General features: G+C 40.8%; 1 protein-coding gene across 1 annotated transcript in view; it reads left to right on the plus strand.

Moving 5' to 3' along the window:
- The first annotated feature begins 2,297 nt into the window (after window positions 1-2,297).
- Window positions 2,298-13,171, plus strand: part of PTPRZ1 (protein tyrosine phosphatase receptor type Z1) — a 110,013-nt gene continuing 99,139 nt past the window's right edge. The window contains exon 1 of the mRNA XM_040259885.1: window positions 2,298-2,481. Within this exon, the coding sequence (XP_040115819.1) occupies window positions 2,298-2,481 (184 nt within the window). The remainder of the gene's footprint in view (window positions 2,482-13,171) is intronic.

The raw sequence follows: 13,171 nt of genomic DNA on the forward strand, positions 1-13,171 counted from the left end.
ACCTGGGAAGCCCTATTGGGCCTATAGTATAGACCATAGAAGATTGTGGTTCTCCCTCCCCTGAAACGAATGCCTAGTTGCATGGTGGCCTTGGCGAATGACAAGGGAGAGAATGACCTGGCAAGAGGTCCCTTGGGGGAATATAAACTGTTTCCTCTTGACTGGTGGCGTTGCGATCCTCAACCACCCAAGCCAGAGTCATTAAAGTGCCCATTCACTACCCTACTGCTAATCAGCTCCTCAGCCCTGAGTTTTTTCCCCTCCCTCTTTCTCTCTCCTCCAGTTTAGATCCTAACTATGCTTCACCTAAACAGTTGCTCAGACTTTTAATTGACCTGCCATCAGTTTTGTCTCTTCAACTCTGTAACCGTAGTTACCTCCATGAAACTTACACACAACTTTGCCATCTACAACTGAAATCTCTTCAATAGCCTCCTGGAAAAGTTCAAACCCTTTATCAAGGCATTTAGATCTTCAGTGTCTCCTCACCGTACTCAGTCCTCTCTCCTCTCTACCTTGCCTTTTATGTATCAGCATATAGAATTTCTGGGTCGTCTTCTCAGATAACCATTCTTTCTCTCTTCTGAATTCATGTGATTCTATCTTCTTGGGTACCTTCAGCCCTGGATTCCTTCCCCATGTTTAATTTGATAACACTTGCCCATCATTTGGGCTTTCCTGGTGGTTCAGATTGTAAAGAGTCTGCCTGCAATGTGGGAGACCTGGGTTCTGTCCCTGGATTGGGAAGATCTCCTCGAGAAGGGAATGGCTACCCACTTCAGTACTCTTACCTGGAGAATTCCATGGTCAGAGGAGCCAAGTGGGCTACAGTCAGTGGGATTGCAGAGAGTCAGACATGACTGAGTGGACCCATCATTTAAGACTTATCTCAGGCAACTTGTCATTCAGGAAGCCTTCTTTGTCTCTCATCCTATCTGGGTTAGCTACAACTCTTTTATGTCCCTGGAATATTCTATGCATATCTCTGCTATTATCCTTAGTAGACTGTATTATATTTAACAGTTGCTATGTCTTGGGTTCTCACTAGGAAATGAGTTCTTTGATGAAGGATGCTGTTTTATTTGTCTTTGAATCTTTTGTACCAGACATTTATTCTGTCTCACACTAGGCACTCCGTAAATATTTGATGAGTGAATAAATGAACAAGTAAAAGCTGTATTTAATGACATTAAGTTTTGATGGGATCTGAAGATGATATACAACAGAATTCTTAGCTGGAGCAATGTATTTGTAATATTCACCCACAACTTTTGTAATAAACATATACAGAAAGGAGATGGTCTATATAGGAATTGAATCAGAAACTTTGGTCTAATAGGCAGCATGTTCTGTAATCAAAACATTGAAACAACACTGTAGGAAAATTATCAGAAGTTCTGTTACAAATAAAGTGTTTGCTTGCTTCTTGGAAGGAAAGCTGTAACAAACCTTGCACTTGCATGCTAAGTCACTTCAGTCCTGCCCGACTCTATGCGACCCTATAGACTGCAGCCTGCCAGGCTCCTCTGTTCTTGGGACTTTCCAGGCAAGAGTACTGGAGTGGGTTGCCTTGCCCTTCTCCAGGGTTTCCAACCTAGGGATCGAACCTGTGTCTCTTGTGTCTTCTGCATTGGCAGGCAGGTTCTTTACCACTAGCACCACCTGGGAAGCCCTAAACAGCATAGTAAAAAGTAAAGACATCACTTTGGGAACAAAGATCCATGTAGTTAAAGCTGTGGTTTTTCCAGTAGTCATGTATGGATGTGAGAGTTGGACCATAAAGAAGGCTGAGTGCCAAATAATTGATGTTTTTGAATTGTGGTGCTGGAGAAGACTCTTGAGAGTCTTTTGGACTGCAGAGAGATCAAACCAGTCAATCCTAAAGGAAATCAACCCTGAATATTCATTGGAAGGACTGATGCTGAAGCTGAAGCTCCAATCCTTTGGGCACCTGATGCGAAGAACTGACTCATTGGAAAAGACTCTGATGCTGGGAAAGATTGAAGACTAAAGAAGAGAATGAAAGAGGATGAGATGGTTGGATGGCATCACTGACTCAGTGGACATGAATTTGAGCAAACTCCCGGAGATAGTGGAGGACAGGGGAGCCAGGCATGCTGCAGTCCATGGGGTTGCAAAGAGTCGCACACTACTTAGCAACCGAATAGCAATTACACATGGAAAGATCTCAGGTTATATCTGTGTCTCAGACTTCAACTCTGAATCTCTGATCCTCCTAGCAAAAGTAGGAATCAGAGCCTCCGTCATGCAGCAGTTATCATGTACCGATAACGAGTATGTGGGCAGTCCGCGCTGAGCACACATACGACGGTGGTGTCACTGCTACCACTCTTCTCCGTTGTGCTGCTGTTTCCTTGCGGAAAGAGTTTGGTTCTTCATTTGTCAGAGAAGAGGAAGACTTAATGACCACAGAGGAGTTTACAGTGACCCTAAAGCAACTTTCACAGCTGATCTACAAGAGTATTTTCTCAATGAGTAATTTCCAAGGATGTTTTGGAGTCTGTATTTGCCACCTCCCTGGTAATAGTCAGTCTGCAGCAACAATGAAATCTTGCCCCATAGCTCTCTCATCATTCCCTAGATAGTTTGCCTGCCTTTCATTGAGGTCAGATAGGGAAGAGCAGATGCTACACTGAAGTCCTGCAGTTCATCAGTCGTCACTGCCTTCAGTCTCAATCCTGAATATTAAAACACAGTGGGCTCATTTGGAGAGAATCAGGCAGATATAAAGGTCCTAACATTAATCACTCACTCACTTGCTCACTTCAGTCGCTCAGTCGTGTCCAGCTCTTTGCCATCCCACGAACTGCAGCACGCCAGGCCTCCCTGTCCATCACCAACTCCTGGAGTCCACCCAAACCCATGTCCATCGACTCGGTGATGGCATCCAACCATCTCGTCCTCTGTCATCCCCTTCTCCTGTTCTCAATCTTTCAAAACATCAGGGTCTTTTCAAATGAGTCAGCTCTTTACATCAGGTGGCCAAAGTATTGGAGTTTCAGCTTCAACTTCAGTCCTTCCAATGAACACCCAGGACTAATCTCCTTTAGGATGGACTGGTTGGATCACCTTGCAGTCCAAGGGACTCTCAAGAGGCTTCTCCAACATCACAGTTCAAAAGCATCAATTCTTCGGTGCTCAGCTTTCTTTATAGGTCCAACTCTCACATCCATACATGACCATTGGAAAAACCATAGCCTTGACTAGATGGACCTTTGTTGGTAAATAATGTCTCTGCTTTTTAAGATGCTGTCTAGGTTGGTCATAACTTTTCTTCCAAGGAGTAAGCATCTTTTAATTTCATGGCTGCAGTTACCATCTGCAGTGATTTTGGAGCCCGGAAAAATAATCAACCACTGTTTCCACTGTTTCCCCATCTATTTGCCCTGAAGTGATAGGACCGGATGCCATGATCTTCGTTTTCTGAATGTTGAACTTTAAGCCAACTTTTTCACTGTCCTCTTTCACTTTCATCAAGAGGCTCTTTAGTTCTTCTTTACTTTCTGCCATAAGGGTGGTGTCATCTGGATATCTGAGGTTATTGATGTTTTTCCTGGCAATCTTGATTCCAGCTTGTGCTTCATCCAGCCCCTCATGGTGTCTGGGGATTGATGCATTTCAGCAGTATACTCTAATGTTCTACTCTGCATATAAGTTATATAAGTAGGGTAACAATATACAGCCTTGATGTACTCCTTTTCCTATTTGGAACCAGTCTGTTGTTCCATGTCCAGTTCGAACTGTTGCTTCCTGACCTGCGTACAGGTTTCTTAAGAGGCAGGTCAGGTGGTCTGGTATTCGCATCTCTTTCAGAGTTTACACAGTTTATTGTGATCCACACAGTCAAAAGCTTTGGTATAAACAATAAAGCAGAAATAGATGTTTTCTGGAACTCTCTTGCTTTTTCCATGATCCAGTGGATGTTGGCAATTTGATCTCTGGTTCTGCTGCCTTTTCTAAAGCCAGCTTGAACATCTGGAAGTTCATAGTTCACGTATTGCTGAAGGCTGGCTTGGAGAATTTTGAGCATTACTTTACTAGCGTGTGAGATAAGTGCATTACAGAGTTACCTAAAACCTGAACCTTTTCTTTCTTTTAGGGGTGATGGCTTTATGGCAGGTGATGATAGAGCAGCTAAAACCCCTCATGGTTTCTGGGGATTGCTGAATTTCAGTGATATTTTTCTGATTTTGATTAAGTATTTGTTACCAGGCTATAGCAATGGAAACACTGCAATACTGGGCTTCACTGTTTTATAACAGTTCATTTTATAACAAAATGAAGGATGACAGATGACTCTGGTTGTAGCTGTTTAATGGCCTTAAAAAAAAAATTGTTTCTTTTCCTCCACCAGATTTGAGACTGGGGGTTGGGAGGGACCTTCAGTACTTTTTATCCAGAGTCTCCAGTTCCCTGACCTTCTGTTATTCCATCACACACATCCTACTGATCTCCACAGTGGGACTGCAGCTCTCTATCTGCTGTACTTGTCCACCAGGAATACTAAATTTCCAGAAACAAAAGCCCACATGGACACACTTTGCAGTGCTGCTTCGACAAGCTCATGGTTGCCCACACCAGTGGAGCCCTCAGTGTTTCCATCAGTCTTGAATGTCCACAATTTCATTTTCCACCAGTTTCCTCAAGCCCATTCTCTTCCTTCCATCTCTCCCACAGCCAATGTATCTTGCTTCCAGTTTTCCTGAGAAAATAAAGAGAAGGGTTAAGGAAATTCATGCTATCTGCCAGCATATTTACATGTATTATCTCATTTAATTTGCACAGTGTGAGAGATAGAGATTATTGTTCCTGTGACAGAGAAGGTAACTGAGGCTCGAGTGAATGGTGCCTGTAAATGATTGCCCTGGGATTGAGCTGTAGTCGGCTCAACTACCAACCTCTTTTCCTTCCACGGGATGAGATTCTATTCCACACCTGAAGCTCTGTGGCTTGAACCATCAGATTTCTTATTCCTCCATCTGTAAATGTTTGCAAATCCATATTTCCTTCATTTGTTTAAATATTTCTTTTCCTCTTACAGGCTATGATCCTCCATCCATAGTTTACCTTCCTCCCTTAGGGAGGCCTCAATCATGGACCTCATATTATTGAAGCTCCTCCTTGTAATAACTCTTTGGCCCCTTTTAATAGGCGTGCTTAAATTTCTGTCTTTAAAAAAAAGCATTCCTCCTGCTTGCATCAGTCTTTGTATTCTGCCCTGTTCTTACTTCATAACAATCTTTAAAAAGCTCTTTTTTGATGCTACTCTGTCATCTCTAATTTAATCTTCTGCCTACTGTAGTCTAAATTTCAGAGCCACCATTTCATTTAAATAGTTTTATTCTAGGAATACAGGATTTGGAGTTAAGAAATAACCCACTCCCATAGTTGTTCTTCAGTCATGACTGTGTGGGCTTTCTAATGTGTGTGATATTTACTTTGAGATGATCTCTCATTGCTGGAACCATCCTTCTGTGACTTTCAGGATAAGGGTTTCTTCTAAATTTGCAATTCTCCTTCAGGCCACTTATTCTTAATTTCTTTGTGTACTTCCTCCTTCCCTTGGACTGCCTAAATGTTAATACTCTTCACTGTCTTATCATTAACCTTCTTGCTTGTTAACTTAAAGTATTTCATCCATGTTCATGGTTTTAAATTGTCCTCTCATGCTGTGTTCCCCAGTACCTGTCTGTAGTCCAGACTTCTTATTGGCTCTCAGACTCATATTTTTGATTGCCTAACCAACTTCCATGGAAATCTCAGTTCTGCAGATCCAAATCCAGGTGGAGAGTCTTTCTTTCCATCCGTTCTCTCTTTCAGTGGCACAGGTACCATGATACACCCAGGTGTGCTCCAGTCAGGATCTTGGGAGTCATCTTTTACCTCTCTCCCTTTTTCATTTCCCAGGTGGCTCAGGTGGTAGGGAGTCTGCCTGCAGTGCAGGAGATCTGCATTTGATCCCTGGGTTACAAAGGTCCCCTGGAGAAGGGAATGGCTACCCTCTCCAGTATTCTTCAGAGTCTGAAGAAGTCCACGGACAGAGGATCCTGGCAGGCTACAGTCCGTGGGGTCGCAAAGTCAGACACGACTGAGCAATTAACACTTGCACTTTCAGTTCTTTCTCACTTTCAAATAAAAATCATTTAAACGTTCCTAAATCCTTGAAACGGCATCCTCCTTTTAGTCTTCAATTCTGTTGTGTTGGTTTGTACGCCGCACGATTTCCTGCCTTAATTCAATTCTTCTTCCCTTCTCTATAGGCTTCATTTCATTTTCAGATTAAAGCACCGGTTAATTGTGACTCATTGTGAATACCATTCTACTTGTTCTGCGCATTGATTCCATTTATACCCACCACATGTTATCAGGTTGTGATTACTTATCTTCAGAGTGATAATATTCTACTCTGTCATTGTCCTTCGATCTTCTTCACCTTGTGTTTTTTTTTTTTTTTTCCTGTGGTCTGGAAAAACTTCAGTTGTTTATTACATTGCGCATGTGTGTGTGCTCAGTCATGTCCTACTCATTGCAACCCTATGGACTATAGCCCGCCAGACTCCTCTGTCCATGGCATTTTCCAGGCAAGAATACCGGGGCGGGTTGCCGGTTGCCGTTTCCTCCTCCAGGGTGTCTTCCTGACCAAGGGATTGAACCTGCGATTCCTTTGTCTCCTGCACTGCAGGTAGATTCTTTACCACTGAGCCATTATTACATTTTAGAGCAGTAATTTTTATTGTTATTATTATCTCAGGTTTTTGTTTGTGTATCTAGGATTTTTCCAAGTTGGTAAAATTGACAGGTGTACACTGCTGTATTTAAAATGGATAACCAACAAGGTCCTACTATATAGCACAGGGAACTCTACTCAATATTATGTGACAGCCTGGATAGGAGCGGGGTTTGGGGGAGAATGGATACATATTTATATATGACTGAATCCCTTCACCATTTAACTGAAATTATCACAACATTGTTATTTGGCTGTTCAGTTCAGTTCAGTTCAGTCTCTCAGTTGTGTCCAACTCTTTGCGACCCCATGGACTGCAGCAAGTCAGGCCTCCCTGTCCATCACTAACTCCCAGAGTTTACCCAAACTCATGTCCATTGAGTTGGTGATGACATCTAACCACCTTATCCTCTGTCGTCCCCTTCTCCTCTTGTCTTCTATCTTTCCCACCATCAGGGTTTTTTCCAATGAGTCAGTTCTTCACATCAGATGGCCAAAATATTGGAGTTTCAGGTTCAACATGAGTCTTCCCAATAAACACTCCGGGCTGATCTCCTTTAGGATGGACTGGTTGGGTCTCCATGCAGTCCCAGGGAATCTCAAGTCTTCTCTAACACCACAGTTCAAAAGAATCAGTTCTTCAGCACTCAGCTTTTCTTTATAGTCCAACTTTCACATCCATATATGACTACTGGAAAAACCATAGCCTTGACTAGACGGACCTGTGTTGGCAAAGTAATGTCTCTGCTTTTTAATATGCTGTCTAGGTTGGTCATAACTTTCCTTCCAAGAAGTAAGTGTCTTTTAATTTCATGGCTGCAGTCACCATCTGCAGTGATTTTGGAGCCCCCCCCCCCCAAAAATAAAGTCTAACACTGTTTCCACTCTTTTCCCATCTATTTCCCATGAAGTGATGGGACCAGATGCCATGATCTTCGTTTTCTGAATGTTGAGCTTTAGGCCAACTGTTTCACTCTTTTTCACTTTCATTAAGAGGCTCTTTAGTTCCTCTTCACTTTCTGCCATAAGGGTGGTGTCATCTGCATATCTGAGGTTATTGATATTTCTCTTGGTAATCTTGATTCCAGCTTGTGCTTCTTCCAGCCCAGCATTTCTCAAGATGTACTCTACATATAAGTTAAATAAGCAGGGTGACAATATACAGCCTTGACGTACTCCTTTACCTATTTGGAACCAGTCTGTTGTTCCATGTCCAGTTCTAACTGTTGCTTCCTGACCTGCATACAGATTTCTCAAGAGGCAGGTCAAGTGGTCTGGTATTCCCATCTCTCAGAATTTTCCACAGTTTGCTGTGATCCACACAGTCAAAGGCTTTGGCATAGTCAATAAAGCAGAAATTGATGTTTTTTTGGAAGTCTCTTGCTTTTTCAGTGATCCAGCAGATGTTGGCAATTTGATCTCTGGTTCCGCTGCCTTTTCTAAAGCCCGCTTGAACATCAGGGAGTTCACGGTTCACGTATTGCTGAAGCCTGGCTTGGAGAATTTTGAGCATTACTTTACTAGTGTGTGAGATGAGTGCAACTGTGTGGTAGTTTGAACATCCTTTGGTGTTGCCTTTCTTTGGGATTGGAATGAAAACTGACCTTTTCCAGTCCTGTGGCCACTGCTGAGATTTCCAAATTTGCTGACATATTGAGTGCAGCACTTTCACAGCATCATCTTTTAGGATTTGAAATAACTCAACTGGAATTCCATCACCTCCACTTGCTTTGTTCATAGTGATGCTTCCTAAGCCCACTTGACTTTGCATTCCAGGATGTCTGGCTCTAGGTGCGTGATCACACCATCATGATTATCTGGGTTGTGAAAATCTTTTTTGTACAGTTCTTCTGTGTATTCTTGCCATATTTTTGCCACCTCTTAATATCTTCTGCTTCTGTTAGGTCCATGCCATTTTTATCCTTTATTGAGCCCATCTTTGCATGAAATGTTTCTTGGTATCTCTACTTTTCTTGAAGAGATCTCTAGTCTTTCCCATTCTGTTGTTTTCCTCTGTTTCTTTGCACTGATCACTGAGGAAGGCTTTCTTATCTCTCCTTGCTATTCTTTGGAAGTCTGCATTCAAATGGGTATATCTTTCCTTTTTTCCTTTGTTTTTCCCTTCTCTTCTAAAGAAGAAAAAGTCATAAAATTTTAGACAGGAACTTGGAAGTAAATTTCTAATCACTCCCTCTGTTTATTTATACTGAACTTTAGCTAATAATCTTCTTTGATATCATAGTCCTTAAGGAAATCTCGTGCTAGTCTTTTCCTGTATAAATTGATAACTACCTTCCCTGACATTTGTAACCCTCTGCCAGGTGGCTGTATCTGTCAGGCTTGCAACGCTTCTCTGCTGTCCTAATGTCAGCATCCCATTAAGGCAGATAATAATGGAAAATGCCGTCTTGACTAAACAACATGTCATGCTGAAATTGTTTGTATTTTATCTGGTTTCAGCACATTTTTAATAGCAACTATAATTTATATTTGCCAACTGGTTTGATCTCTCTAGCTCTGGAAACCTCCCTTTAACCAAAACCATAAGCTGGCATGCCAATTTGTGCTTATAAAAATACATCCTCATTCTTGTTCTTAACGTGGAAACTTACCTCGGACATCTTTCTTCTTTTGCTTTCAAGTTATGTGAAGACATTTACTGGTGTGACATGAAATCACTCAATGACTGTTACTCAGTACTTTGGGAGTTTATTTTCATATCTTTGAGGAAACTCACTTTCTAAAGCAGCTGATTATGTCATCTGAAAAGTGTTTAAATACCTAAATATATTTATCCATTTTTCTGGAGTACAGTTATATGCTGTACTTTTATTGAAAGTAACACTGATTTACATTTCTGTATTTAAATAAACTGAAATTTGAATCCATGACATCTCACTGCTGATAGCTTTGTGCTATTATACATTTAGCTTTTGGTGTATTTGGTAGTACCTATGAAGCAAGTACAGTGTACTTTATAAAGCTTTGATTTATGGCATATGGAATCTTGAGAGGCATTTATTCAAAGCAGTTACTTGCATTAATGCCACAATCATTACTGTAGTCTACATTCTAATATTACATTTATATTTGCCCCTTAATAATATTTTATATGTAAATATGTACAGACACAAAAGTTTTCTTACATCAAAACCTGGACTAGATAAGAAATCCACTAAGATTAAAAGCAGTATATGTTTTTCTTAACAATATCTTGATTTTTAAAGAATCAGTTCCAAGTCCTCTGTTATTCAAATCTTGTTCAATATCAGTAATTTATGGTAACCTTGAAAAGAAATAATCATGTTTATATGAGTTTCAGTGGATCTTTGCTGAATGCCTTATACTATATTTTAATTATTTTATTCATTTTTCTGATACTGGAAGGTTAGACTCAAGAATCGTGCAATTTCCTTTGATTTTCATTTTCATCATTTTCTCACTTTCAAATATTAAAATCTGCATTGGTATTTTACTCACTCTTCTTTATTTTAAACTCTAGTTTTCCCCAGTTGATATTTTTATGTTGGAGACTGATGGAATAATAAATACTTCCCTACACAGAATGTTTTTTAGAATTTGTTCCTATTTAGAAGGTATGTAGTACAAAGATATTGAAGTACAGGTAGCTGTAGATATTTTATTGAACTATTGTTCATTCAGGAAATATTTATTTAGGCCTTAAGTGCCAGGTTCTAAGAAAGGTGCTGTGAAATTACAGTATGAGCAAGAAACAGAAACATACTGTATTCCAAATAGATACAGGCTATCTTAGCCATTCAGGCTTCTACAACAAAATACCATAGACTCGTGGCTTATAAACAACAGAAGTTTATTTGTCCCAGTTCTGAAGAACTAGAAGTCTAAGGTCAAGGCACCAGCAGACTCTGTATCTAGTGAGGGCTGCTTCTTAGATCACTGGTTTTTCACTGTAACCTCACGTTTAGAAGGGGCGAGGGATCTCTCTGCGGTCTCTTTAATAAGGGCACTAATCCTGGATCTCAGTTAGAGCCCTTATGACCTAATCACCTCCTAAAGGCCCCACCTCCAAATGCTATCACATGGGGATTAGGATTCTAACATATAAATTTTGGAGGGACTTAAAACATTCAGTCCATTGCACTGGGATTGGGCTTCCCTGGTGGCTCAGACGAAAAAGAGTCTGCCTGCAATGCTGAAGACCTGGGTTCAGTCTTCCTTGGGAAGATCTCTTGGAGAAGGAAATGGCAATCCATTCTGGTACTCTTGCCTGGAAAATTCCATGGACAGGGGAGCCTGGCAGGCTATAGTCCATGCGGTCACAAAGAGTCGGATACAACTGAGGAACTAACTTTATCAAATCAGATGAAGACACATAGAAGATGCCAGTGGAAGTGTCCACTCATTATGCAGCCTCCCTCTTCCTGCTCATCCTGCTTTCCTGCCAGTTCAGCCTATCTGATTAGGCAGCAGTGAGCTCCTTAGCATTCCAAAGCCTCAGTGCCTCCCACTGGCCTCCCTAACTACATCTGATTACAGCCCAGCCTGCCTTTCTGTCTCCCTCGGTAGAAAGAGAGGCATTCACTCCCTGCTCACTTCTCTCTGAGCATTACCTGCACTTTTCTCCCACAGTGAGTTTGTCCAGGCTCATCACCCAAGCAGACATGCTCTCAGTTGCCCTCTGCCTTCTGGATTCTGTCCATCCCTCAAAACCTGCATTGCATGCGTTAATAACCATGATTACCTTCTTTCATCCCATCTACTCCTTTATGCACTTGTCTTTTTATTGAACACATTCCCAACCTTCTGGAATGAAAGAATAAACAAGGATCAAACAAACTTGAACTCATGCATATTTCCTACAGAGCCTACGATTGCTTTCCATTCTGCTTGGAATCAAGAGTGCAGAGGACATAAATACTGGATATATTCGCTTAGTGTTCAAAGTTTATTGCCCAAGCACTTAATTTGTGTCTACCGTGTGCTAGACTCAGACTTTGGCGATAAGATATAAATGTGATAGATAAGTTGACAAACAACATACAATCTGTGAAGTGCTCCAGTAGAGGTGAGTGCAGGAAATTCATAGGGGTGGCACTAATTCAGAGTCAATAAATGCATGAAAGAATGGATGACTGTGTGAATGAATAATTTATTTTAATTCTCCAGAGCTGTCATTTAGTAGTCTGCAGTCCTCCTGATGGGTAAATCATCTTGCTAATCTTCTGCTGCAATGACAATGCATATCCTAATTTCTTCCATCACAACGTTTGTTAATAACCCTCAAGTGATACAGTGTAGTTCTAATGAATTCTGTACACCTGCTTTCTTGGATACATCATCCTGGCTTTAATTACTACATGGACTGCGGTCTCCCAACTGCAAAATTAAAAACATTAATTTGGGAATTTTAAAAACAGTATTTAAGCATAGGGTTAAATATTGCTTCATTATCCAAACAGCTAGAGTATATTTAATGCTTCTTTGATTTACATTTTCATCCTTGTGCACAACTTTAACACAATTTTCTTTCCCTGGATTTCTACTTATGAGTATCTGAAACATCCTTTTTTCAGAGTCCATTGCAAAAATAACATCAAGGTCCTATATTTTTGGACTTTTTCTGTTTTACAGCCTTTTCACTGAAAAATTTTATTTTCCCTATTCTAACTCTTTTGTCTTTTAATCACAGAAATTGAGGAGTCTTCCTGAACCTATGCTGTAGTTGGCATGATGAGCTAGTAGGTGATTTAAACTGAGTCCAAACATAATCCAGTGACTCAGGATCATATACTGTCAGACAATGCACAGTTTGGACACCAGATCTTTCTTGAGATCCTTTAGCAGAAGTTTAGTGGGGACTACTCAACAAAATTGTCATATAACAGGTAGATGTGGCCTGCAGTTGAATTTAGAAATGTTCTTTAGTTGGTCAGTTTTCTATCTTTTTTTCCCCTTATTTTCATCCTATGTTAGACCCCTGTGAGTTGAGACTAATAAAATGAAAGGCATTTTATTTTAAAAATATATTAAATTTTTTTTAATATAACTTTTTTTTGTCTGATTCAGTCATTCAACAAACATTTATTGAATACCTACCATCTGCCAGGCTTTTCTCTAGATGCTAGAGTGTGGAAACAAATAAATAAACATAATTAGTATCTTGTGCTCTGCTGTGCTGGAGCTTCAGTGATGTCCGACTCTTTGTGACCCCATGAACTATAGCCCACCAAGCTCCTCTGTCTATATTTTCCAGGCAAGAATACTGGAGTGGGTTGCCATGCCCTCCTCCAGGCAATCTTCCCCACCCAGGGATCAAACCCATGTCCCTTATGTCTCCTACATTGGCAGGCAGATTCTTTACCACTAGCACTACTTCACTTCATTTCAGTTCAGTCGCTCAGTCATGTCCGACTCTCTGCGACCCCGTGAATCGCAGCACGC

This window comes from Oryx dammah, unplaced genomic scaffold (assembly GCF_014754425.2).
Source record: "Oryx dammah isolate SB20612 unplaced genomic scaffold, SCBI_Odam_1.1 HiC_scaffold_18, whole genome shotgun sequence".
Lineage (NCBI taxonomy): Eukaryota > Metazoa > Chordata > Mammalia > Artiodactyla > Bovidae > Oryx > Oryx dammah.